The following is a 27903-nucleotide window of genomic DNA, read 5'->3' on the forward strand; positions in this document are numbered from 1 at the left end:
AAGAACAAAACTAAAATTCTTTCATTAATTTATTATCATAATACATTGCTCTCTTAAATTGACTGAGCATATTGGGAATTAAATCAATGGCTCTCCGAAAACACGCTGTGAAATGTTTATCTGAAAAAGGAAACAAAATTGAGCAAATTTGTATTAAACTTTTTTTGTTTGAACTATCTCAAAGAATAACTCCGTGAAATTGATGTCATCACTTACGGTTCACACCCTGTATAGTAATGAAGCTATTTAACAAGCAAATTCGTTTACATTCTTATATTACCATTGATTCCTAAAAATTATAACTTTTAATAAAATGCTCCATGTGACAAGCCTTGCACTTCAACGCCCTGCATAATCATAGCGGATATGAATGGATCCCTGTCGTGTTGAAATACAATTCGGGCTTTTTCGAACAGAAACAAGAGAACATCGTGTCCCCAGGACCGATCGGGACATATTTTAATAGTTTCATCTCACAGGCAATTGGCTAGTATACTAGATTGAGACAACTTATCCTGCCTGTGGTTTTCCCCTGACACAAATTTCGGTCTTTTAAAGTTCAGAACGAAGTTACTCGCACAGCGCAAAGGCTCGGACCCCTTCTCTTGCGAGGACTCCCACTTGCTGTGCATGTTTTAACATCGTCGATCCTGCCCCGTTGCCGTTCTGTCATGCTTCGTCCCCCCCCCCCCCAGGTCACGTCCATTTTCGATTTCCCCTTCAGAAATGATGCAATAACTAAAATTAATGACGATCTGGACTCAATCTGGACATGGACACGGAAATTCCGACTTAAACTAAATCCAGAAAAATCACAGTCAATCATTGTGGGCCATTCACGTTTGTTAAGCACTATTACCATACCAAATTTGTCCCCGATTAAAATATACGGCACCGAAATTCCGTTCAGTGAATCAGTAAAGAATCTAGGTATTTATATGGATAAAAGTTTAAATTGGAACATTCAAGTTGCAGAAACCTGCAAAAAAGTATTCTCATTAATCCACTCGTTTAGGCGATTGAAGAATTTTCTACCCTTTTCCATGAAAAAAATATTAGTGCAAACACTCGTGATGCCCCACTTCGATTACTGTGATATTCTGTTTACTGACCTAAGCGTTACTTCGGCGCAGAGACTACAACGTGTTCATAATATGTGCGTCCGTTTCGTCTGCAATATTCGCCGGGCTGATCACGTAACACCATCCCTCGAAATGTTGTCCTGGCTCAGTCTAGAAGATCGTAGGAAAATCCACTGTCTTTCCCTTCTCTTTCACATATTGCATTTCTCCATTCCTGTCTACCTTGCGTCTCGTTTTCAAAATTTATCCACCCATCATAACCTAGACACACGATCACAACACTCCTCAATATTATCCATTCCCTCCCACCGAACATCCTCATATTCATCTTCTTTCACTGTGGCTGTTCCTCGACTTTGGAATTCCCTACCGAGTAATGTCAGGGACTGTCAGACATCAAACCAATTTAAGAATAGGCTAACGAGATATTTTTCTAACAATTATTGTCAACAATAATAGCTGTTTCAGGTTTCTCAATGTTTAATGGTTATACAATATATCACAGATAAATATCTAAATTATTTCATTATTATTATTATTATTATTATTATTATTATTATTATTACTATTATTATTACTACTAGTGCTATTATTATTATTATTATTATTATTATTATTATTACTATTATTATTACTACTAGTGCTATTATTATTATTATTATTACTATTATTATTACTACTAGTGCTATTATTATTATTATTATTATTATTATTATTATTACTAGTGCTATTATTATTATTATTATTATTATTACTATTATTACTATTATTATTACTACTAGTGCTATTATTATTATTATTATTATTATTATTACTACTAGTGCTATTATTATTATTATTATTATTATTATTATTATTATTACTATTATTATTACTACTAGTGCTATTATTATTATTATTATTATTATTATTACTATTATTATTACTACTAGTGCTATTATTATTATTATTATTATTATTATTACTATTATTATTACTACTAGTGCTATTATTATTATTATTATTATTATTATTATTATTATTATTACTATTATTATTACTACTAGTGCTATTATTATTATTATTATTATTACTATTATTATTACTACTAGTTCTATTATTATTATTATTATTATTATTATTACTATTATTATTACTACTAGTGCTATTATTATTATTATTATTATTATTATTATTACTACTAGTGCTATTATTATTATTATTATTACTATTATTATTACTACTAGTGCTATTATTATTATTATTATTATTATTATTATTATTATTATTATTATTATTACTATTATTATTACTACTAGTGCTATTATTATTATTATTATTATTATTATTATTATTACTATTATTATTACTACTAGTGCTATTATTATTATTATTATTATTATTATTATTACTATTATTATTACTACTAGTGCTATTATTATTATTATTATTATTATTATTACTATTATTATTACTACTAGTTCTATTATTATTATTATTATTATTATTACTATTATTATTACTACTAGTGCTATTATTATTATTATTATTATTATTATTACTATTATTATTATTATTATTATTATTATTATTATTACTACTAGTGCTATTATTATTATTATTACTATTATTATTACTACTAGTGCTATTATTATTATTATTATTATTATTATTACTATTATTATTACTACTAGTGCTATTATTATTATTATTATTATTATTATTATTATTATTATTATTATTATTATTATAACTATTTCTTACCAATGTTTATTATTGTCACACTAACATTACTTATCCAACTTTCATTATTTACTTTCATGTTGTTTTATGGTCTAGATATTAATGTAATAACTATGTAAGCAATTGTATTCAATTAGAATTAGAGTCTGGCTGGGCGGAAGAGAAGGCCTACTGGCCATAGCTCTGCCAGATTAAATAAATAAATTATTAATGATTAATATTCCTTCATATGAAATGCTGAAAATCGGAGTGAGATAAGTGGCCAACAGGCTTGGAGCTCACATAGACACTTTTTCTGAGCCCCTATATCCCGTGTAAGGACGCATTTTCGTGTACATTTCACTCCCATTCCTCCAATTAATTGAATAATATTCAACGTTGTTGACAGGCCATCGTTGACGTGGTGACCAACTTCCTGCATTGGCGCACCTTCACGGTGCTGTACGAGACGGAAGCCGGCTTGATCCGCCTGCAAGACGTCCTCAAGGCGCACGGCCCCAACGATCCACCCATAACGGTGCGCCAGTTCCTTCCCGGCAGCGATCAGCGGTGAGTGCTACTTACTTCTGAGTGTTTGTGAGCCTTTTGTACAGGGACATCATTTTATTTTTACTTCAGTTTTTATTGTACCTGAGTTTCTGAATGTACTTCACTCCCACCCCTTCTACTACAGAAGAATCCCGATTATCCGTCAACCTATTAACCGATTGGTGGATTAACCGTCTGTCTTTCTCTCGTTTTTTTTTTTCTGTTGCAGAAATATATGAAATACTGTACATTGTATCAGCATGTTATTTTATTCTAGAGAGTGTTATTACAAGCCTTTTTCCTTACATAGTAAGGTCTACTGTTCGAAATGTCGTACTGTATAACTTCTGTATGAAATTGAAACAGAGCTTCCGGGCTAAGATGCCGTGGTCTACTGGTGCTGACGTTACCAGACGTTTCGTCTACTTCTACGGCAGACATCGGCCGTGAAAGCCTGCATGCTAAGGTTCTGTATGAAATGTTTTCTACGGGTGCATCAAATATCTTATAAGATTCATAACCTAAGGACAAAGGAGTACTTGATATTCCATAAGTAGAAATGTAAGGTATAAACCATATATCAAAAGGAATCTCATTGTGCTAAGAATCGAAGAAAAAAAGTGTAAATATTTGAGTGGTTTGGGGAAAGACATTTGAGTGTATAAACAAAAAAACACGAGATCTCCACTACGCATATCTTTCCACAGACAGCCATTACAAGGAGTTTCCTTGGCCCTTAAAAACCCGTCATTGACAACCAGACTTAAATTAATGAACTTATGATCCATTATCTAGCATGTTAAACATAACACCACGAAAAGAATTATGAAAGTGTAAATATTATTCATTAAATTTACACAAATATTTCATGGTACGGATTATCCGATTTTTTCGATTAACCGTTCAGCCCACCCCCTTCATTACCACGGATAATTGAGGTTCTACTGTAGTAAACTTACAATCATTCTCCACACAGAACCAAGGCCGCGTAAGCAGTACCGAGTTAGTGAGTATAGTACGTTCCAGAAATATGTTCGCGTTTTCCAGTGACGAAAGAGCTTTCAATATTGAATCATATTTTCGCACAGGTACTGTCGTCCGTTTGCCTACGTCGCATCCCGGTTTCCCCCACCTGCTTCTGCCCCCCCCTCTGTTAAGTCTAGTAGCTGGGCTGTATTAGCTCTTTTCTGAAAACATTAATTTCTGTTAGGAATTGGACGTCTACGTAATATTATACAACTGTTTAAAATAACTTAAATAAAAGGGCCTCGTTAAGTAATTAACTGTCACGTGATTTCCCCCCCTTTCTACTACCCTACGACAAAACCACTTGAACGGACAGTAGATAGCATGTCTGAGTAATTTTATCTGTGCGGGTCGGGCAGAAGTGAAGATTGAATTTACAGTACGTAAGGTACTCTTTTAAAGAGTAGGTACAGAATTATTTCAACATACGTTACTAGTACGAAGGACGAAACTGGTAATTGGAATTACGTACAATAGTCTATAGTGCGATAATATGCACAAACGAACTGAAGCCTGTATCGAAATGAAAGGCAACCATTTTCAAAAATGTGCTGTAACAGTACAATATACACTGTATAATTAATACGTCCGAATGGATAGCTCAATTCGTGAGTAAAAACAGTAAGTGTTATTACAGTTCTGTATTTTGATTAAACAAAAACCTATGAAAATTATGAAACTCAAAATTGCAATATTTCGTAGTTTACGTAAATGGATGAACTACTTTTCTTCCCTCCTATCCTAGTAAAGTGATTTGTATTTTACGCCAGTATCATCGAACTCCAGTCTTGGAAGGGGGAGCAAGCGATGTTTCCGGTTCTAGGCCCTTAATCCAAAGATATAACCAGGTTAATATTAAAAATGTTAGTAAAAATAAAATGATGTCCCTGTACATAATACCGAGTGGGAGTTCGTGAGACACTTTGTATACATAGTGACGAGTAGTGTGGAGTTCGTGCAACACTATGTATACCTTGCAGGCAGCTGCTGAAGGACATCAACGCGTCTAAGCAGTACCACATCCTGCTGGAGTGCGAGGCGGATCACGTGATCGAGGTGCTGCGGCAGGCGCGCGAGATCGGCATGATGGGCGACTACCACAGCTACTTCATCACGTCGCTGGTGAGTCCCAAGCTCCGGCCGTGTTGTCCACAAAGAGAGACTGTCGCGTTAGTCACGTAGGCTGTCTGTTAAGAAAAAATTAATGGGAAATTTAGCCAAGTAACCAGTGATACGATAAATAGCTGAATTTGCTTTTATCGACATACAATTAAATTGTTATAATTTCAAACAACAGCTTTTCTTTTTAATAATAATAATAATAATAATAATAATAATAATAATAATAATAATAATAATAATAATAATGGTTTATTTTACCTGGCAGAGTTAAGGCCATTCGGCCTTCTCTTCCACTCAACCAGTGCGATACAAAAATACAAAATTACTATATTGCTAAGGAGCAGAACATAATTAATACAATGCAATACAATACAATACAATACAATTCTTTTAGCTTCCCAACACTCCAATGAAATAATTAATGTATTTCCTGGAAAAAAAATAATTATTAGGACAGTCACAGATGGATGCTTATCTATCTATCTATCTATCTATCTATCTATCTATCTATCTATCTATCTATCTATCTATCTATCTATCTATCTATCTATCTATCTATCTATCTATCTATCTATCTATCTATCTATCTATCTATCTATCTATCTATCTATCTATCTATCTATCTATCTATCTATCTATCTATCTATCTATCTATCTATCTATCTATCTATCTATCTATCTATCTATCTATCTATCTATCTATCTATCTATCTATCTATCTATCTATCTATCTATCTATCTATCTATCTATCTATCTATCTATCTATCTATCTATCTATCTATCTATCTATCTATCTATCTATCTATCTATCTATCTATCTATCTATCTATCTATCTATCTATCTATCTATCTATCTATCTATCTATCTATCTATCTATCTATCTATCTATCTATCTATCTATCTATCTATCTATCTATCTATCTATCTATCTATCTATCTATCTATCTATCTATCTATCTATCTATCTATCTATCTATCTATCTATCTATCTATCTATCTATCTATCTATCTATCTATCTATCTATCTATCTATCTATCTATCTATCTATCTATCTATCTATCTATCTATCTATCTATCTATCTATCTATCTATCTATCTATCTATCTATCTATCTATCTATCTATCTATCTATCTATCTATCTATCTATCTATCTATCTATCTATCTATCTATCTATCTATCTATCTATCTATCTATCTATCTATCTATCTATCTATCGATCCATTCATCCATCCATCCATCCATCCACCCACCCACCCACCCACCCACCTATTTATTTATTTATTTATTTATTTATTTATTTATTTATTTATTTATTTATTTATTTATTTATTTATTTATTCTGGTGTAGTTAAGGCCATCAGGCCTTCCCTTCCACAACACCAAGGCCCGGTTGCAGAAACGCAAATCAAATCAGTCCCTGATCGCCAATCAGCTGATGTCTGATTTATTTGATTGTTCATTGCGTTGCACAAACGTGAATCTCCAATCAACTTGTCTCAATTTACTAATTGCTGATTTGAGAAATAAATGCATTTGACAACAGCGCTATTTAGCAACCATAGCCACTTTGATGCTCCTTAAAAGTCGCGAAACGAATGCATCAAGTTGGCGGTGACTAGGAAAACAAGTGAATGCTGAAATGAATGTTTTGCTGTTTTGTTGCTTTTTGTAGAAAGGAAACGGGCGGATTCTATTTGTATATAGACTACAATATAGTGAATCAAAAATAAACGTGAGGGGGCTTCTGTTGTGGGATTTGCTAGGGGAGTCTACAAGAAATTGGAATATGTATAGCCTCCATAAAACCCAAAATAATTCCATTTCCCATCTCTCTGTTTACAAATGGAGCTCGTAACCTGCTCATTAAAAATATTGTGTTGTCATGTGTAGAACCCTGCCAACAGGCTACAACATTCCAGAATTTCAATGATGGTGTAGACTACATATTGCCTGTATATTCACAGAAAAGAAACGTTTTCTATTTCGATAAAGTTCAGCATCATTTCAACCAGGTGATTGGATGGAGATGTGAGCAGTCTATACAACCAATATTAGGCTACTCTTTGAAATCCTGACATGGCTGAAAATTCTCTCTGGATTTCAAATCGTTCCCTGTTTGAAGTTTGGGGATTTATGAGACCCTGCCATAACAAAGCAATTTCATACGTAACATTCCTAACTACTCGGCAAATAGTTGATTTGTGGACCCTAACAAGATAACCCAAGACCGCCTGAAAAATTCCAACAGCATAAAATCTCAGCATTATTAGAACTTGGTTCATAGGAGAAAGTGGAAGGTTTCGATTTGTCTGTCTGCATATATTTGTTTCAATTTTTGAAAGTAACAAAACACACGAATCCTTACTTAACCTAAATCTTTGCTCAAATTTTCTGTCATTATACATAAAAACAATTCATGTCTATCACGGAAACGCCTTCTTCTTAATAATATTTTTTTCATTCTAAAATTTCATCAGAAGAATCCATTATGTCGAAAACAATATTGTTACGCTATAACCATTTACTGTATACATTACAGTAACTGCATTATAAACAGAACAACATAAGTAGCCTACTTGATCGATGATCAGTGACTTAACCAGCAAAAATCTGTTGATCAAATCTGATGGAAGACTGATCTCCGATCAAACACTGATTGTTCTTTCTGCAACAGAAATAGAACTGATGGCCAATCAAACCCTCCTTGATTGCCAATCATATTTTGATCTGTGTTTCTGCAACCGGGCCCAAGAATACAAATACAATAATAGAAGTAAACAGAAAAAAATACAGTATATACAAAGTGAAGCTACACAAGAAATAAAAAGAGAGAGAAAAAACACTATGAACGAAGTAAAGAGACACAAAAATATACTCGTACACAGGTTGCAGTCACACAAACTTTAAATGAGTGATTAAGTGTCATACTTAATTCTATCCTAACTAATTAACTAACATAAACAAGAAACTTGCAATTTTAATCTAGATTAGCTTAGTCCAGGTTCAAATAATATTGCGTTCAACTGACTGTAATTCCAAAAGGCGTAGACCAGTTTTGGATCAGAAGAATGCAAGAATACGTCCAGCTTGCAAAAGAAGCTCTTGATCTATGATTGGAAATAGAAAATGATAGCAGTTTGCGAATATAGACTTCGGACTTGAGAAGCTACTTAAAAAAAAAGATACATTTATCTATAGTGATGTCATAAGAAGTCTGACATTTGCCTGGGAAAGCTCAGACGTCGAGTGACAATAATCAGGACTATTTAGTGAGTGAAATAGATTTAATGTAAATATTATATCCCTAAAATTCGCTCACAAAATTTTAATAATAACTGTATATTTAAGTTATGAATATTTAACCTATTCAGATATTGTGACGTTGAAATAGATGAATATCGATTACTACAATGAAGAAATTGGATGTTATTCAGTATTGCCAATTGAGAAAAGAGAAATACAGGATTAACAATGTTAATTACCTACATTATACTGCGCTTTTCTCTTGTTGTAACAAAAATGCATTTTATAATCTGCTGAAATCATAATTTAATTTAAACATTTTATAATATAATACAAATAACCTGATCAATACATTAATTAAATGAACAATTATTGTTGAAAACACAGTTATGAAATGTGAATAAAGAAGTGTCATTTTCTTTAGATGCAATGGACATGGAATTAAAACATGAAGATATAGATGTGTAAGTAGGATTTCGCACTTCATTTAGTACTTCATTATTACATTAATGGATACTTGCTCATCAATTTACAAGGAAACAGTTGACGACACTGACTAAACAAACTAATTGATTGAGATAAATCGAGTTGCAAAAATTATCGTGATGTATGACTATGATTGGTTGGAATTCAAAATTTCATTACACTTCATTGGTCGAAAATGGCATGACGTCATATAAACGAAATAGTCACAGTAATTATTTTTGTTTCATAATTAATTAAACTTTTTTTGTCATTTTAATGTTTTACGTACCTATTTTTAAGAAGGGGGACAAGACTAACTGTGGTAACTTTCGAGGAATATCACTTTTGTTGACGTCGTACAAAATTTTGTCGAATATCCTTTTGAGAAGATTAACTCCACATCTAGATGAAATTATTGGGGATCATCAATGTGGCTTTAGGCGTAATAGATTGACTATAGATAAGATTTTTTTTGTATTCGAAAGATATTGGAGAAAAAATGGGAGTATAAGGGTAGAGTACATCAGTTATTCATAGATTTCAAAAAGGCGTATGACTCGGTTAAGAGAGAAGTTTTATATAATATTCTTATTGAATTTGGTATTCCCAGGAAACTAGTTCGATTAATTAAAATGTGTCTTAGTGAAACTTACAGCAGAGTCCGTATAGGCCAGCTTCTATCTGATGCTTTTCCAATTCACTGCGGGCTAAAGCAGGGAGATGCACTATCACCTTTTCTTTTTAACTTCGCTCTAGAATATGCCATTAGGAAAGTTCAGGATAACAGAGAGGGTTTGGAATTGAACGGGTTACATCAGCTTCTTGTCTGTGCGGATGACGTGAATATTCTAGGAGAAAATCCACAAACGATTAGGGAAAACACGGAAATTCTAGCTGAAGCAAGTATAGCGATAGGGTTGGAAGTAAATCCCGAAAAGACAAAGTATATGATTATGTCTCGTGACGAGAATATTGTACGAAATGGAACTATAAAAATTGGAGATTTATCTTTCGAAAAGTTGGAAAAATTCAAATATCTTGGAGCAACATAACAAATATAAATGACACTCGGGAGGAAATTAAACACAGAATAAATATGGGAAATGCCTGTTATTATTCGGTTGAGAAGCTTTTGTCATCTAGTTTTCTGTCAAAAAATCTGAAAGTTAGAATTTATAAAACAGTTATATTACCGGTTTTTCTGTATGGTTGTGAAACTTGAACTCTCACTTTGAGAGAGGAACAGAGATTAAGGGTGTTTGAGAATAAGGTGCTTAGGAAAATATTTGGGGATAAGAGGGATGAAGTTACAGGAGAATGGAGAAAGTTACACAACACAGAACTGCACGCATTGTATTCTTCACCTGACATAATTAGGAACATAAAATCAAGACGTTTGAGATGGGCAGGGCATGTAGCATGTATGGGCGAATCCAGAAATGCATATAGAGTGTTAGTTGGGAGGCCGAGACCTAGATGGGAAGATATTAAAGTGGATTTAAGGGAGGTGGGATATGATGATAGAGACTGGATTAATCTTGCTCAGGATAGGGACCAATGGCGGGCTTATGTGAGGGCGGCAATGAACCTCCGGGTTCCTTAAAAGCCAGTAAGTAAGTAAGTAAGTAAGTAAGTAAGTAAGTAAGTAAGTAAGTAAGTAAGTAAGTAAGTATGTTCTACGTTGATTATGTTTACGTTTCTAAATGCAAATAATTTATGTTAATAAGGCGTTTTTGTTTTACTTTGTGAATGATCTGAGCTGCAGTAATAAGTGCCATGATGTGTGCAGGACACCCACACGCTGGATTTCAGCGAGTTCGAGGACGGCCACACCAACATCACGCTTCTGCGTCTCGTGGACCCCGACGATGGCGTCGTCAAGAACGTGGTCAAGTTCTGGACGGACTGGGAGCAGCACTACAAGCGACCCTTCAGCGTCACCCCCCAGACCGTCAGGGTGAGTCCTTGGGGTTGGAAAAAAAATTTTCACTTTAGGAAGAGGACAAACAATTGAATTTGGAAAGGGGTTTTCAGGAAGTCAAGTACAATGCAGTTCAAATAATATGTTTAAAATAATTAGTTCATATTGCTAACTTGAGTTAGCGAAATAATGGAGAAAAATTAAGAAAATACACTTTCTTTGTTTTTATGTTCGTAATTACACAGGGCATATCTAAAGTCCGGTAACACTTTCAATATTTTATTACACAAAAACTACTAATGATAGCACTTTCAAACACACGTCAGTTTAAAGTCAAACTCTCAAAGTTCGTTTTACACCTTACAGAGATTCAATGTGTGAACCACGAGTGACTCGGCAGATGTCCAAACGATAATCAAACTCTTCCCATACCCTTTTCAACATATCCTCTGTGACCGTGGCGGCAGCTTCTCGAATTCTGGTTTTTAGTTCCTCTAAATCACGTGGCAAAGGCGGTACAAACCCACGGTCCTTTAGCTACCCCCATAGAAAAAAGTCACATGCAGTCATATCGGGTGACCTTGGTGGCCTTGCCATGAAACATCTGTCCCTTACTCCAGCATGTCCTAGCCAACAATCAGACATCTCCGTATTCAGGTAAGCACGAACTGCATTGTGGAAATGTGGCGGAGCCCCATCTTGCTGAAAGGTGAAATCGTCATCGAGATCTTGTCTAAGTTGAGGCACCAACCATTGCTCCAACATGTCCAGTCACAGTAGCCTCAATGAAGAAGAAAGGTCCGTACAGTTTTCGTTGTGACAACGCGCAGAAAACATTCACCTTTGGTGAATCACGCTCATGTTCAGTGATTCTGTGAGGTTTCTGTGTACCCAAACACGAGAGTTGTGCTTGTTAATTTTCCCACTCGTATGGAATGTCGCTTCGTCGCTGAAAATTAAGCGGCTGAATAACTTTGAGAGTTTGACTTTAAGCTGACGTGTGTTTGAAAGTGGTACCATTAGTATTTTTGTGTAACAAAATATTCAAATTGTTACCGGACTTTTGATATGCCCTGTTAACCTCCTATTTTCATAATTTGGTTTCGTTTCCTATTTGAAAGCCCCTGCAACTGTGTGACGTGATTTTTATATTTTGTACACATACGGAATTAAAAAATGGGCCCAGTCTTGGTAGCTGTCCTCCTCTATGCAGGCAACAAGCTTCGCAACACTGTTCACAAGCAGCTTACATTTAAGCCCTCTTGTTTACTGCACATGCGCAATGCGTTGTATGCGGAACTTAGTAAAATTTGGGCCAGCAGAATATTCCTCAGTAAGCACCAAGCATGCACAGTATTTTATAACAGGAACTTGGAAAATTCAGGTGGTTCAAATTTTGTTTCCGGTCTGTGCAAAGACTAAAATATCTGATACAGTCGCGCCCCCGAAAGATCGAATGAGGAGAATTGGAAGGAAAAATTTAAAGGTACGCAAAACGCGTCCTTGCAAGGGGTTGGGGGCTGTACGAAACTAAATATGTGAGCTCCAAGCCTGTTGGCCACTAGTCTCACTCTGGGTTACGCTGCTCCACTGAAGGAGCTCTAGAAAATTTTGAAGGGGAAGCCGAAATTGGACGTAACCTCTTAGGTACCACATACGCGAGGGGGACGGAGATTTGATCAAGTGATCACGGAACGGGGCGAGGAGGAGATGGCTGGTGTTTGCCGTCAGGATGGCAGGTGTTGTCTTGCACATTGAAAGGGGCTTAGCCATTTCGCAGTGCAAGTGGAGTCGTGAAGACTCTGTCATCTGTTGTTCGATGACAAGGCGAGTGAAGGCCGTCAGAAGAAGCGCCGTGAAATCTAAATCTGCAATTTGAGAGATTCCCTGGCCTTTCAAATTGCGACTAATTGAGTGACCTCGTACATTTAATAGACAATTTATAGGTTCTGAACTAGGGCATACGTCGTTTACAAGAAAAGGGGAATATATATGGGGAAGGGCATTTAGGTCCGTGGCCCATTTCTTTTAGGGCTCGTCCCGACATTTGTCTTACGCCTTAGGAAAACCACGGAATACCTTGGCAGGATGAGGTGTCTCATATAGGAGAGACTAGCCAATTTGGCTATTAGGTAGGAGGTGATTGTTGTCATGAGCCTTGTTGAATCGTCTCAATTTAGAGAGCAGCCATTTGGCTTTATGGTGACTCAATTACAAAGAGAGGGGAGAGATGTAATTATTAATTAATTTAGAGTAATTAGGAGGATTCATGGGGTATCTGATACACGAGTATAAAGATTATAAATAATGAGAATACGTAACTTGGCAAACAGAGCGTACGTGGGTTGTACAATGATTATCCTTAGTGTTTTCTTTTCCTATGGAAGTATTTCGTTTAACTTAGTAATAACTACCCAGATCATTAATCTATATCTTATAAACCGATTAAAAAAGCCGAATCTATATTTTCAGATAATAAAGAGGAATACAATCCTTAAATTTCCAATTAAATCAGCTATTCTTCAACAATCAACATGGCGTGTTAATGACTATAGTCCCGTCACTCTAATTTCCGGCAGCCAATCGCGTTGCAGGTCGGCTACATTTAAACGTGTGCGTCTTGTGATTCGCTCATTCATTTCTTAAGGCTCGATAAATACTTAATATAATCGCCCGCCATTTTAGCTCTTTAGTTGGCGTTCGCAGAAAGCACACGAAGACGTTATTTGCCGCTCAATTATTTGCTGAATTACATTGCATTTGATTTATTATCATAGGAGCTACGACATGATAATGTTTAACGGTGTGGCAAATAGATTCCTCGTATGGTACACGGCAACGTAAGAACAAAAATGGCGAACGATACTACCTACCTAGACTTTATAGAGCGGGAATAACAGCGTCGCGACTATATAATTAATGTGAAGGCCTGAACAGCTAGGTCAATAACCTATAAATCATAAATGCAATCAACAAAAGCTTGCTAAAGAACTTCGGTATTGTCCGGTTGTTTGCTGTGTGAATAACATCCCGTCGTGTCTCTGAGGACGTTCGTACGAGATATTTGAAGTTCTCAAGATCCTCCATTGTGCACGTCAGTCAATGTGCTAATGTTAAGCAAGCATTAAAATGGCACTTCCATGATGTTTCGTGTGCACAGTTGGAGATGGCGTTGATGCACGACGCCGTGTTCCTGTATGCGCGTGCGCTGCACCAGCTGTACCTGCACGGCGAGCGGTTCGGCGTCCAGGGGCTGCGGTGTGACGGCGACGGCCGCTGGCCGCACGGCTTCCCTCTGGTCAACTTCATGAAACTGGTGAGGCTTGGCAACAATTTACAATGCTAGATAACATGCAGATCTTTTAAAATGACACTCGGGAGGAAATTAAACGTAGAGTAAACATGGGAAATGCGTGTTATTATTAGGTTGAGAAGCTTTTATCATCCAATCTGCTGTCAAAAAATCTGAAAGTTACAATTTATAACACAGTTAAATTACCGGTTGTTTTGTATGGTTGTGAAACTTGGCCTCTCACTTTGAGAGAAGAACATAGGTTAAGAGTGTTTGAGAATAAGGTGCTTAGGAAAATATTTGGGGCTAAGAGGGATGAAGTTACAGGAGAATGGAGAAAGTTACACAACACAGAACTGCACGCATTGTATTCTTCACCTGACATAATTAGGAATATTATACCCATATATATATATATATATATATATATATATATATATATATATGCACTACCACCTTTACTTTTTAACTTTGCTTTAGAATATGCCATTAGGAAAGTCCAGGATAACAGAGAGGGTTTGGAATTGAACGGGTTACATCAGCTTCTTGTCTATGCGGATGATGTGAATATGTTAGGAGAAAATACACAAACGATTAGGGAAAACACGGGAATTTTACTGGAAGTAAGTAAAGACATAGGTTTGGAAGTAAATCCCGAAAAGACAAAGTATATGATTATGTCTCGTGACCAGAATATTGTACGAAATGGAAATATAAAAATTGAAAATTTATCTTTTGAAGAGGTGGAATAATTGAAATATCTTGGAGCAACAGTAACAAATATAAATGACACTCGGGAGGAAATTAAACACAGAATAAATATGGGAAATGCCTGTTATTATTCGGTTGAGAAGCTTTTGTCATCCAGTCTGCTGTCAAAAAATCTGAAAGTTAGAATTTATAAAACAGTTATATTACCGGTTGTTCTGTATGGCTGTGAAACTTGGACTCTCACTCTGAGAGAGGAACATAGGTTAGGGGTGTTTGAGAATAAGGTACTTAGGAAAATATTTGGAGCTAAGAGGGATGAAGTTACAAAAGAATGGAGAAAGTTACACAACACAGAACTGCACGCATTGTATTCTTCACCTGACATAATTAGGAACATTAAATCCAGACGTTTGAGATGGGCAGGGCATGTAGCACGTATAGGTGAATCCAGAAATGCATATAGAGTGTTAGTTGGGAGACCTGAGGGAAAAAGACTTTTCAGGAGGCCGAGACTTAGATGGGAGGATAATATTAAAATGGATTTGAGGGAGGTGGGATATGATGGTAGAGAATGGATTAATCTTGCTCAGGATAGGGACCAATGGCGGGCTTATGTGAGGGCGGCAATGAACCTCCGGGTTCCTTAAAAGCCAGTAAGTAAGTAAATGTACTCTACAGATTCCAGAAAGTGAGTTTAGGTGCGTGGGAACGAGAAGAGATTTTTTTAATAAAGTGATGTTTGGCGCATGCGCAGATGGCGATGGACGGCATGACGGGCAACATCCGCTTCGACGAGTTCGGGCGCCGCAGCCGCTTCAAGCTGGACGTGCTGGAGCTGTTCCTGGCCGAGTTCAAGAAGGTGGGCGAGTGGGCCACGGAGACCGGCGTGGTGCGAACCCAGACCGAGACGGAGAAGGAGGCCGAGATCCAGAAGTCCCTGCAGTTCAAGACCTTCATCGTGTCCTCCCGCACCGTGAGTCAGGCCCTTTGCATGGATGAATGTAACGGAATGCGAAAGTTATTCAATCATTTATAAATAACGGTCAATAGCTTAGTCTTGGTGAATATTCTGTGACAAAGATTTCGATGACTACTGGGTGTTCAGTTCAAAGTGTGTCATGCCTCGCTGTATGTCGTCATGTGGCTAGTCGAGAGCCTAGAGCAGCCGTGGCGAGAACGTGACTCGCGAGACATTGTGGCTCGCAGTGACAGCTTGCTTCTAACCTGGGCCAACCCCCACCCTCTCACTCACTGGAGTCAAACTCCGTTTCATTTGTATTTGTCTCTGACCTGCGAGTGGCATATGTCTCTCTCGAAACCATGCACGAAAGTTCCAAGTAGGATGGGAGGACGCTTTTTTTTTTTTTGCTGTCAATATGATGAGAATATTAAATGTATGATTTGTTCACAAGTATTACTAGGAAAACGGTTGTATAACATAAAACGGCATTATACTACATGTTACTGATGAAACATTAAAAGGTTGTTATTGTTATCATCATCATCATCATCATCATCATCATCATCATCATCATCATCATCATCTCTGTACGTCGACCCTTTTTCAGCAGATGTACGAATAATGCGGTTAGCTCTTCAATTTAAACTCACAGATTTACAATGTGATGTCAAATGAAAGCTAGATGTAAGGACTTGACAAATGTTGAACTTTCAAATCTTTGCCAAAAAATAAATATCCGAAGCTTCGTTCTTTCGCTTGCTCTGTTGAAGCCATGTTCGCTACAACTTACGTTTGTGAAAAATTATTTTCAACAATGAAAATAGTAAAAACCAAATTTAGATCACGACTGACAGACAAATACCTTCGTGATAAACTACGACTGGCAGTAAGTGACATAATTCCTGATTCAGAAACTCTGTCGCAGAGACATTCTGAAGACAGTTAATTTTAGGTTGTGATAATGTTCACTTCTTTCTTCGTTACACGTACTAAACATTAGTTTGTAGCCTTGTACTTTATAAAATTATATTTAAGTGCTTAACTTAAGGAAAATGAAAATCCGTTAATAAGTCAGACAGTTGCTTCACTTCCCCTTCGGGTGTCAGCCTCCCTCCATAGGTGCTATGCAGGTTGCAGCTTACACAGTGGCTCGGCGCACGATTACATTTTCGCCACCGCTGGCCTAGAGAATTCTATCTTCCTACACTTCCGCAGAGGCGTATTACCTATGTGCCAGAGAAGTTGCCTAGCAAGTACGGCGTTCATTCTGAAGAGTACTTACTGATACGTACGGTAATGCCGTTAGTGGCAGGAATGTGAACTGTTTCGAAACATGTACTGAGGTGAGTTTTTTTCTTACTGTCGGGATATGGCGAGAGGGTTAAGACGACTACTTACGTATTTGTTGACATTAACTTCGACGGTCAACATGGACACGGAGCATTTGATTTTTGTTATGGAATGTTGCCGTACGCAACCGATGATAACAAATACTCTGTATACTACTTGCCCGCGCAAAACACAGTTCGAAAGAGGTTATGGTAGCATACAGACTTTACAGACCGCCATCTGTTGCTACGACGTTCAAGTTGTACCGTACACGTTTTCAAGTTCAGATTGAACGCCTTGATTAATAGGCAACTTCTCTGACATAAAAGCTGAAACTCACTTCAAATCGGGGATTCACAACAGTAACGTCATGACACACTTTGAAATGAACACCCAGTATTTCCTAACAAATCAACACGTCTAATTTTTTGGACTGCTCGCTATCTAACTCGAATCTACTGGATAAATATTTGTGACCAAATCTGAAAGGGATTACCTACACAACATTCATCAGTAACAATGGAATAGACTTCATCAATGTATTCAAGAAGATTTTCAAGAAATCGTACAATCCTTTCAAACACTGGAGGCGCCAATGATCTTGCTGCCAGCAGTTCTTGCCAGGATAGCTAATTACTGCATGTATATATCGGCACACCAACGCATCTAGCAGCACATCAAGTGACGGAAAGAATAATTACTTACTTCAGAAACTACCCAACTTAAAATAAACTATTTAAATTTTTACTTCTCCTTTCTTCCACTGGAAAGTCATATTGGAGCCAACAGCAAGATGACACACTATTGTACACCGCCTTCTTATACAACCAAGAAGGGACAGAAAAGAAAATAAAAAGTTCCATAATTGAAATTGTATTCTTTGGGTATTTAGTATACAGTGCATTGGAAAAGTCTACAATAACTAGTTAGATAATTGAAATTATTATATTACTATCTACTATTTTACAATATATTCAACAACACAACTTAAACGACATTCTTTAACATACACTGCTTATACACACATACCATATACATCCAGGTACAAAACATTTGCCTCATTTTTTTTTTCTTTTGCAAGTTTCTGGCTTCCATCTTGTCTTCTCATTTCACTGTTTAGCCCTAACAGATAAGTGGAGGTCCACACCTGTGGAGTAATGGTCAGCGCGTCTGGCCGCGAAACCAGGTGACCCGGGTTCGAGTCCCGGTCGGGGCAAGTTACCTGGTTGAGGTTTTTTCCGAGGTTTTCCCTCAACCCAATACGAGCAAATGCTGGGTAACTTTCGGTGTTGGACCCCGGACTCATTTCACCGGCATTATCACCTTCATTTCATTCAGACGCTAAATAACCTAGATGTTGATACAGCGTCGTAAAATAACCCAATAAAATAAAAAAAATAATAAGCGGAGAACTCTGGACGATCTACCCATCACATAGTTTTGAAGTTCACCATCTACGACACCGGGCGCTGGTCTTGTTAATTCGGCCGGGCGAAGGTAGATGGTGCTGACAGCAGTTTCGCATTCTATAATATTCATCCATGATGTTGACTGTAAGCAAGTACATATAAGGGTGGGTCACTGTCCACTCGGGAAGAGTTTGGATAGCATAATAAATGAATAAGAACACGAACTAGGAAAATGGAAATCGTGTGTTCTCTGTGGCAGGGAAAGACTGAATTTTTGGAGTACCTTCCATTCCCCCTCACTGTACACTACATGAATAAATTAAGAGCATTGTACGGGTGGAGATTCTGGGATGAATGAGGTCATTCATGGATTTAATGAGAATATTCACACATGCAACCAAAAAAACATTTCGACAATCCAAAAAAATTCCCATAAAAACTTTGACAATTTCTGATTAACATGCAGAAAACCGCATCCAGACGTCATGTCTCAATGATTTGTTATTTACTTCTGAAGTTGTAAAGGTTTCATGTGGACACCCTGTATTATATTTAGATTTGACTCTTTCCTACAGTACTTGAACATTCGTACGTTGGACCTTTCTGTATTGGACAATACCTATGTTCACCTCGATTGTAACTTGTTTACACTCAACGTACAAGAAGAGGGAACTTGCTTATGTACTTTGAATCTGTGTGTCTTTAGGGCGAGCCCTTCCTGGTGACACGGAAGAAGAAGGACGACAAGGAGGTGTTCTACGGCAACGACCGCTACGTGGGCTACTCCATGGACCTGCTGAAGAAGATCGCCGAGGTGATACCCGACTTCAAGTTCGAGTTCCGCCTGGTGCCCAACAACAAGCACGCCGAACTGGTGGCCGACCTGCAGGCCAGGGTGAGTCACAGGCCACGTGCAGGCCCAGGCCTGACCTGCGCGCAGTCACTACAGCTCTGTTTCTTTGCAGAGGGCCGACCTCGCCATCTGCGACCTCACGATCACGCACCAGCGCGAGCAGATGATCGACTTCACGATGCCCTTCATGAACCTCGGTGAGTCCAACTCCACGGGACGGACTGGAGTGCACGCTATCTTTATGCATGTGGGTGGCTAGAGCATGAGTGTTTGCCGGTATGATGACAACATTGCCTTAAACCAAACGTTATAGAGTATGTTGAGTCCAAAGAAAGTGTGAATATAAGCTTATGATGAACTCCGTCAGGAATGTATGTATTTATTCACACTGCAATGGGTATATACCCGGTTGCAGTGGTAACTAATTACACTCAATAATGACAATAATAAACTTGAATAATTTCGAGGGAAAAATTGTTCCGGAGCCGGGTATCGAACCCGGGACCTTTGGTTTAACGTACCAACGCTCTACCACTGAGCTACCCGGGAACTCTAACCGACACCGAACCAATTTTTCCCCCTATATCCACAGACCTCAAAGTGGGCTGACAACCGTCAAGCAACCAACTTCGAGTGCACACTAACTCCGTGTGACTTAAATTGTGGTTGCATAATACACGTCACTGTTCGTTAACAGAAAACCACAATTTAAGTCACACGGAGTTAGTGTGCACTCGAAGTTGGTTGCTTGACGGTTGTCAGCCCACTTTGAGGTCTGTAGATATAGGGGGAAAAATTGGTTCGGTGTCGGTTAGAGTTCCCGGGTAGCTCAGTGGTAGAGCGTTGGTACGTTAAACCAAAGGTCCCAGGTTCGATACCCGGCTCCGGAACAATTTTTCCCTCGAAATTATTCAAATCAACTTTACAGGGAGTTATACCTGAAAACTTGATTTGAATAATAAACTTATTAATTAAAATGCAATTAATAATAATACTAATAGTTAATACTTAATACTAACAATAATAATAATAATAATAATAATAATAATAATAATAATAATAATAATAATAATCATAATAATAACGGGAATGTCCTAAATTAAATGAAGCACGATCACTTAAAATAACATTTAAAGTAAATCTAATTTGTACCTTAAACCTAAGTTGGAACTAAAACCCACTTCATTTTCATTCATTCATTTATTTTATTCCATAGATCTTACATGAGCAATGAAGCTTTAAGATGTGGAACATGTCAACATTTTACAATATTACAATTACAATTTTTACAAATTTTTATAGTTTTACAATTTAGTAATTTTCTACAATTTTTACAATGTTGTACAATTTTTTTACATTTTGGCGAGATGTAGTGAGATGAAATGAGGTCCGAGGATTCGCCAAAATATTACCCGGCATTTGCCTTTTCGGTGGGGGAAACCTCGGAAAAACCCAACCAGGTAATCAAATCAAAGGGGGTAATCAAATCAAAGGTGTTGATGCCAAGGACTCGCCATAGACCATCCTGCTTCAGTCCCACGGCTGTGGAAAACCTCGGAAGAAACCAAAGTCCAAAGGGGGATCCAACCCAAGCCCGAACGCAGCTCCGGAACAGCAGCCCAGCGAGTCTGCCGACTGAGCTACATCGATGGCTCTACTAAAAGTATACAATACATAGCCAATCAGATTATTAAATTTACAAACGCAAACGATCATTCATAAGTTGAGCTATATTATAATACAAAACAATTTAATTAAATTTAAGGCATAAACAATTCAACCAGTTGTGATATACAGAAATTGATAATACATATCATGCAGAGTACTTCAAATTACAAACAGAAACAATTTATCAGTAGAGCTATATAGATTACTTTTCAATTTAAAGCATATACAATTCATCGGCCAAAACGAGTATGATATGTTCATATCTGCACAAGAACCATTCAACATTACACTCATTTCGCTGTCAACTCACTCACTGCACTGGAACTACGACACATTTCACTGATTCTATCCTGATTTCACTAACACTTCAAAAACATTTCACTGTTCAAATTCTTTGCACTGCCACTATAAACTATAAAGCTTCACTGACAGGAACACGTTTCACTTACACAGCACACTTCACTGACACGACATACTTCTTCACTGATACAACACACTTCACTGACACAACATAATTCTTCACTGATACAACACTTCAATAACAACATATCATTTACATCCTTTAAATACTGTGTATAATTACCGTCTATTAGTAAGGTCCTTAAGCCTATTTTTAAATATATTTTTGGTTGTTGGTAAAGCCTTTAGTAAGTCTGCAGGTAAAGCATTCCAGTCCCTGATAGTACGATTGAGAAAAGAAAACTTTCCAGTGTCCGTCCTCTGCCTTCTTTCCCTCAATTTATATGAGTGGTCGTTCCTTGAAGAGTAATTTGGCGGCTGCAACCTATTTTTTATTTCTCTCCAGGCAGGCTCACCTCTGTATGTTTTGAACATTGCGCATAACCGAATTCGAATGAAAGAACCATTGGAGAATTGTGAGAAGAAATATCAGTAACTGAACTCAATCATAACCATCGGCTGAATTGACAAACTTTGATCCAAAGAAGAGTGGATTAAGGTTAGCTTCGTAAGTTAAACTGGTACTTCATTGACATCCGTCGAGTGGACAAACATAGTCGCTTCCAAGAAAATTACAAACCAACTGACACTTCCTTCTTAACCATTGACGATTTACAGACTCTTATGCAAGTAAACCGTAAACATTTGAATTGGCACTCCATTCATATCTGTTGAGTGTGCTCATATGCACTTGCTTCCGAAGAAACTATAAACATTTGAATTGACAGTTCTGTGTTGTGTAACTTTCTCCATTCTCCTGTAACTTCACCCCTCTCAGCCCCAAATATTTTCCTAAGAACCTTATTCTCAAACACCCTTAACCACTGTTCCTCTCTCAAATTGAGACTCCAAGTTGCACAACCATACAGAACAACCGGTAATATAAACTGTTTTATAAATTCTAACTTTTAGTTTCTTTGAGAGCAGACTGGATGACTTTCTCAACCGAATAATAACAGACATTTCTCATATTTATTTTGGGTTTAATTTCCTCTCGTGTGTCATTTGTATTTTGTTACTGTTGCTCCAAGATATTTTAATTTTTCCACCTCTTCAAAGAATTATTATTATTATTATTATTATTATTATTATTATTATTATTATTATTATTATTATTATTATTAAGGCTATTATCATAGATCCAACTATACGCATGGAGAGAGATCTAAACCAAGCTCGTCAGGTTGATCAGGAAAAGAGGGCCATTTATTTATTCCCTACCTTAGTGCCAAGTATAACATCCCTCTCTTCAATTGGTCACTGACAGGTTTATTTTTTGGTGCTCGGAGTTCTTTACCAAAATTTACATATAATTTTTTTAAAACAATTATCAATATCAACTTTTGAAATTCAAAAAATCAGCTCGCAAATTATTAAAGATTCCATGCAGATTATACAGTTTCATTTATACCACTCAGAAGGCTTAATTAAGGATATGCTAATTTTAAATAAAATCTTTTATTTATAAGTATGATTTTATAGTCATCTTCTAAGATTTTATTTTATAATTGATAATCAATGGTGCTTAACTATTACATTTTATTTTTATAACAAAACTACTGGCTTGTGCAGCAAATGCTGCTGCAAACTAAGTTCGTTAGACGTTCAAATAAAAATTTTTCAGATTTATTTTCAATGAAGAATACTTGTCTTTTTGATAGTTATTTGCTTCCATAATAATGAAACATACTCCCTCTGAATGGATTTTTTTAGGCCAAATACTTTTTCTTGAACCTATCCAACTTCAGTTTTTGAGTTTCAACGCGAAAACGCAAATATCAATGTCAGGACGACAGCAATAGCTATTTCAGGTCATTGTGGATTGTAGGCAAAAGTTAGAAAAGTGTCAGGTTTGCTAAGCTTTCGAACAATAGCATTTTCGTATAGCTGCTGCATGTAGAACTTGAAATGTAGAGCGTAAAATCATTTTATCCTACTAAGAGATCTTGCTGAAATGATCTGGAGACTACACAATTTTCTAGACCTCTTATTTTATCAGTAAGTAATACCATTTTATCTCTCCTTAGGAACTGTAATTTTTGCGCTTTCTCGGGCCAATACTGACACATCTCAATATCTACACTACACTGCCATTAAGTATATGAAAACGACCCAACCCCACTGGGTTAATAAGTATAAAAATATTTGATTTTTAATAACAATATTATTATATACTTAAGTTTTGTAGTTATATATAGCAGTCACCCAGTAAATTATAGAAATGAAGATCTAAATTAAGATATTCTCTACATTTACTTACATAACCTCAAAACGTTTCAATTTCACGTCATCAATATAGCATCAATATTACGTACAATTAATGAAAAATAGACGCATCATGATATTAACTATAATAATATTTAATCTCTAATGGTAATAATGTCATCAAACCACATCAAGTTTCGTAGATTTGAATATCCAATACACAGCTGTACTCAGAAAATTATACACTGCAGAATCAGTTTTTAATAACAAATTGAATTGAGCTCTAATATGTCGGCAATCCTGCAGGTCATGGCCTTCGTGTAATAGCCTATTGTTTATTGTAGTGTGTGTTTTGTTCTGAAATTCAGTCAAGTCGGCCGTGATTCAATATAATTAGTTCTCAAAACTGACAACAGATGGATTTTGGAAAATAGGAAAATTATGTAGGAAAATTGACATTTCAGTGAAAACTACTACTTTTCCGAAAAACTTTGGATGCCAGGCATGAAAATGAGGGGTCACTCATTAAAATCCGTTCAGCCGTTTTCCTGTAATTTCCATTACCAGTTCAAATTATATATATAGATTCATATTTAATTGAGTACCGGGTCTTTCCCGGGGGTAAAAGGCAGTCAGAGCGTGGTGCCGACCACACCACCTCATTCTAGTGCCGAGGTCATGGAAAGCATGGGGCTCTACCTCCATGCCCCCCAAGTGCCTTCATGGCATGTTACGAGGATACCTTATTCATATTTAATTGATTATATTTGTTTGCTATTAATTTCCGGATCCTCGTGATCATCCTTAATTAAGGCCGGACGGGTTATTTCTCTCTATTATTATTATTATTATTATTATTATTATTATTATTATTATTATTATTATTATTATTATTATTATATCACAAAAGTTCTCATCTTATCGATAATTCACTAAATGAAAGTAGTGTTCAAAATAAAAATGTTATAACCTCAAATATTGGTTTCGCTATCATAATTTCTACAGCTATTGTCAAATGTTTACGCGCATGAATTTCATACTGCAGGAGGCCATGGCTATACCGGCGTATGAAATATATTAAGTTAGGAATTTAAATATCTTTATGCTCGACCATGCCGAAATGTAGTAATTATAGACCTGGTAGCAGTCCTTTGATGCATGTCATTAAAGTACACCTATTCATTAAAGTTCAGGTTTTCGATTATTCTCGAATATGCAATCGAAAGACAACTATCGAAAGGTCACGGAGGCTAGAAATCCAATACTGTCGCAGAAGATTATGTTCTGTTACTATAATAATTAGCGTTAATTGTAAAAAACATTCAAATAAATTCAATTTGTCATCTCGTTTTTCAATGTCGAATTCAATTTCAAGGTTATATCAAGACTAATGTTATCTTACTCTCTAGATTATATCAAGGTCGTCGACATTCGTTTCCCGGAAAAAATCAATACTTTCGCGTCTGCGCACATCTCACAATTCATGAGGTAGGTTATTGCACTCACTCACATAACAATAACATGAATAATTATTAATAATTTCAAGTTAGAAATATGGTCGAGCATAAAAAGTCGTATGAAACTTGCCTATAATGGTAATTAAGACGCTCGTATCAAAATTATGAAACTCGCTTGCGCTCGTTTCATAAACATACTCGCGTCTTAATTACTACCATTATAGGCTCGTTGCATAATGTACTATATTTAGTAGTAATATTATGCTATTTTTATTAATAACTTATTTATATCCGCGAAATAGTCTAATTGAAATATCACGTTAACTCCCATTGCTTTGTATACAGTAATTCATTCGCTCTAACTTCAATTTCATCTCAGAATCGAAACGTCATCGTTGTGTGACGTCACGTGGTAACTAATGTAATGTATTATGTTCTGTTTGGGTTGTCGCAGGTATCGGCATCCTGTTCAGCAAGCCGATCAAGCCCGAACCCCGTCTGTTCGCCTTCCTTGATCCTTTCTCCATCGACGTTTGGATCTACGTGGCCACCGCTTACCTAGGGGTGTCCATCCTGCTCTTCGTGCTGGCCAGGTGATCTCCCTTTGCTAGCGACACGGCAGTAGCGCTGAAGTGTCAACCTGATGCAGTAGATACACTACTTGACGTCACTAGGCTAGCAGTAGAATCGGAAGTAGATAGCCAGATCACAGGTTCATAGTTCTGTGTTGTAGTTACAACTGTTGTAGTTGCTGTAAATATTGCAAACTGCTTGTAACCTGTACTGGGCTTGGTGCATCAGGTTTCAGGGCCGATGTGATGTCAGAAAGTAAGGTTCCATGTCGCAATACGGCGGGCACTCAACCGGGAACTCTTTACAAGGCGATCTTCGTAATTTTATTGCCCTTGCAGTCATACATTATACCAGTTGCAGCGCTATTGGTTGCTAAGAATACAATACAAGATGTCTGTCTCCTAACATTATTTTCATTTTGTATCGAAAAGAAATTAACTTCTGTAGCGTTTTATGCTGTGGTATAATGTTGTACTGTTTAAATATTTTAAATTCTTCGCCTATACACTTTTCATAACGAAGAAACCTTAATGTCTGACTTTTTATTACAAATCTATCACATACATAGAAGTACACGCTACAGAAACTGTGTGTGTTGAAATGCCTAGACGAAATTTGTTTCAGAAATAAATTTTGGGGTTACTATTCAATTATTTACCCTAGATAATATGCAGCATAAAATTAAGTCTCATATTATTTACACACGTTTGAAAGAAAGTAGTGGTATCATTGTAACTATGAAGGCAGGTAGGTAGGTACGTAGGTAGGTAGGTATATAGGTAGGTAGATAGGTAGGTAGGAAAGGTAGATAGGTAGGTAGGTAGAACAATTGTTTGTAAACATCTGAAGTCTGATTAGTGTAATATATTGTGAATTTTATTAGTAACAACAATGTAATTTATTCGTCACAACAATAATTCCTTTCTACAATTCACCTTAAACGCTCTCGTCAACAATTGGATCTTCACTCAACACAGTATTCGTTATAGCACTCCACCGACGACAATGACAATTTACTTGGACTATTACGCACAACAATGAACTGTTAATCTTAACTAATATTTACAAAGCACTATTTACAAATCAGAACTACCAGTTCTCAGTTCACAGTTCTTCTATCTCAGTCACTCGAGTTCACAGTATCTCGAACCACAGACCTTCAGAGACAGTTCACTGTACTCGAACTCGGGTCCCTCCAACTGCGGTCCACTGCACTCGAACTCAGGTCCCTCCAACTGCGGTCCACTGCACTCGAATTCAGGCCTTCGGATGCTGATGCAGATGCGGACGCACACTCGAGTCGAACTCCGGTACACAAGACTGGCTTGCTTGCTCTGGCTTTCTCACTGACTGGCTGACTAATCAACTGAAAACTCCGCTCTAGTTCGCTGGCGCTTCTTCTTTTATAGCAAAATCATAGTTGCGAGAAATTTCTACAGGTGTTTAGAGAATTATCTCCATATCTCCACTTCGACGCACTTCTGGACTAGTCGGGAAGGTCGTTCCACATTCACTGCGTTAAGTAGCAGCTGCGCGCGCAGCCTCCCCTCGCGTGTAGGCCCCTTTCCCCTTTCCCCTTTCCCCGTGAAGCCCGCGCGATATGCTCTCTCGCGGGACGCTGGTCGTGAGTTCGAATCTCACGTCGCTGTCACAATATTACTAGTCAGCGATGTATGCATTGGAGGGGAAAAGGAACTGGCCACCCGATCCCCACTATCTCCTGGCTTAGTTGCCTCATGAGTGATGCCTTATTGATGTAATTTATGACGTTCAAATCTGTCTTCAGACAGTTCACTAAACAACAACAAACTTTGCTTTCAACGTCATCTTAATTTATAATTGATGATTTCTGGCATTAATGCGATAGCCTCT

General features: G+C 36.8%; 1 protein-coding gene across 3 annotated transcripts in view; it reads left to right on the forward strand.

Annotated features, from left to right (window-relative positions):
* Positions 1–27903, forward strand: part of LOC138698682 (glutamate receptor ionotropic, kainate 2-like) — a 69410-nt gene that overhangs the window by 15306 nt on the left and 26201 nt on the right. For all 3 annotated transcript variants that reach the window (XM_069824852.1, XM_069824854.1, XM_069824853.1), the window contains exons 4-11: positions 3193–3353; positions 5339–5480; positions 10983–11150; positions 14275–14430; positions 15872–16090; positions 19523–19711; positions 19782–19866; positions 25913–26051. In XM_069824852.1, coding sequence (XP_069680953.1) covers positions 3193–3353; positions 5339–5480; positions 10983–11150; positions 14275–14430; positions 15872–16090; positions 19523–19711; positions 19782–19866; positions 25913–26051 — 1259 coding nt within the window. The remainder of the gene's footprint in view (positions 1–3192; positions 3354–5338; positions 5481–10982; positions 11151–14274; positions 14431–15871; positions 16091–19522; positions 19712–19781; positions 19867–25912; positions 26052–27903) is intronic.

Source organism: Periplaneta americana, chromosome 4 (genome assembly GCF_040183065.1).
Source record: "Periplaneta americana isolate PAMFEO1 chromosome 4, P.americana_PAMFEO1_priV1, whole genome shotgun sequence".
In the NCBI taxonomy this organism is placed as follows: domain Eukaryota; kingdom Metazoa; phylum Arthropoda; class Insecta; order Blattodea; family Blattidae; genus Periplaneta; species Periplaneta americana.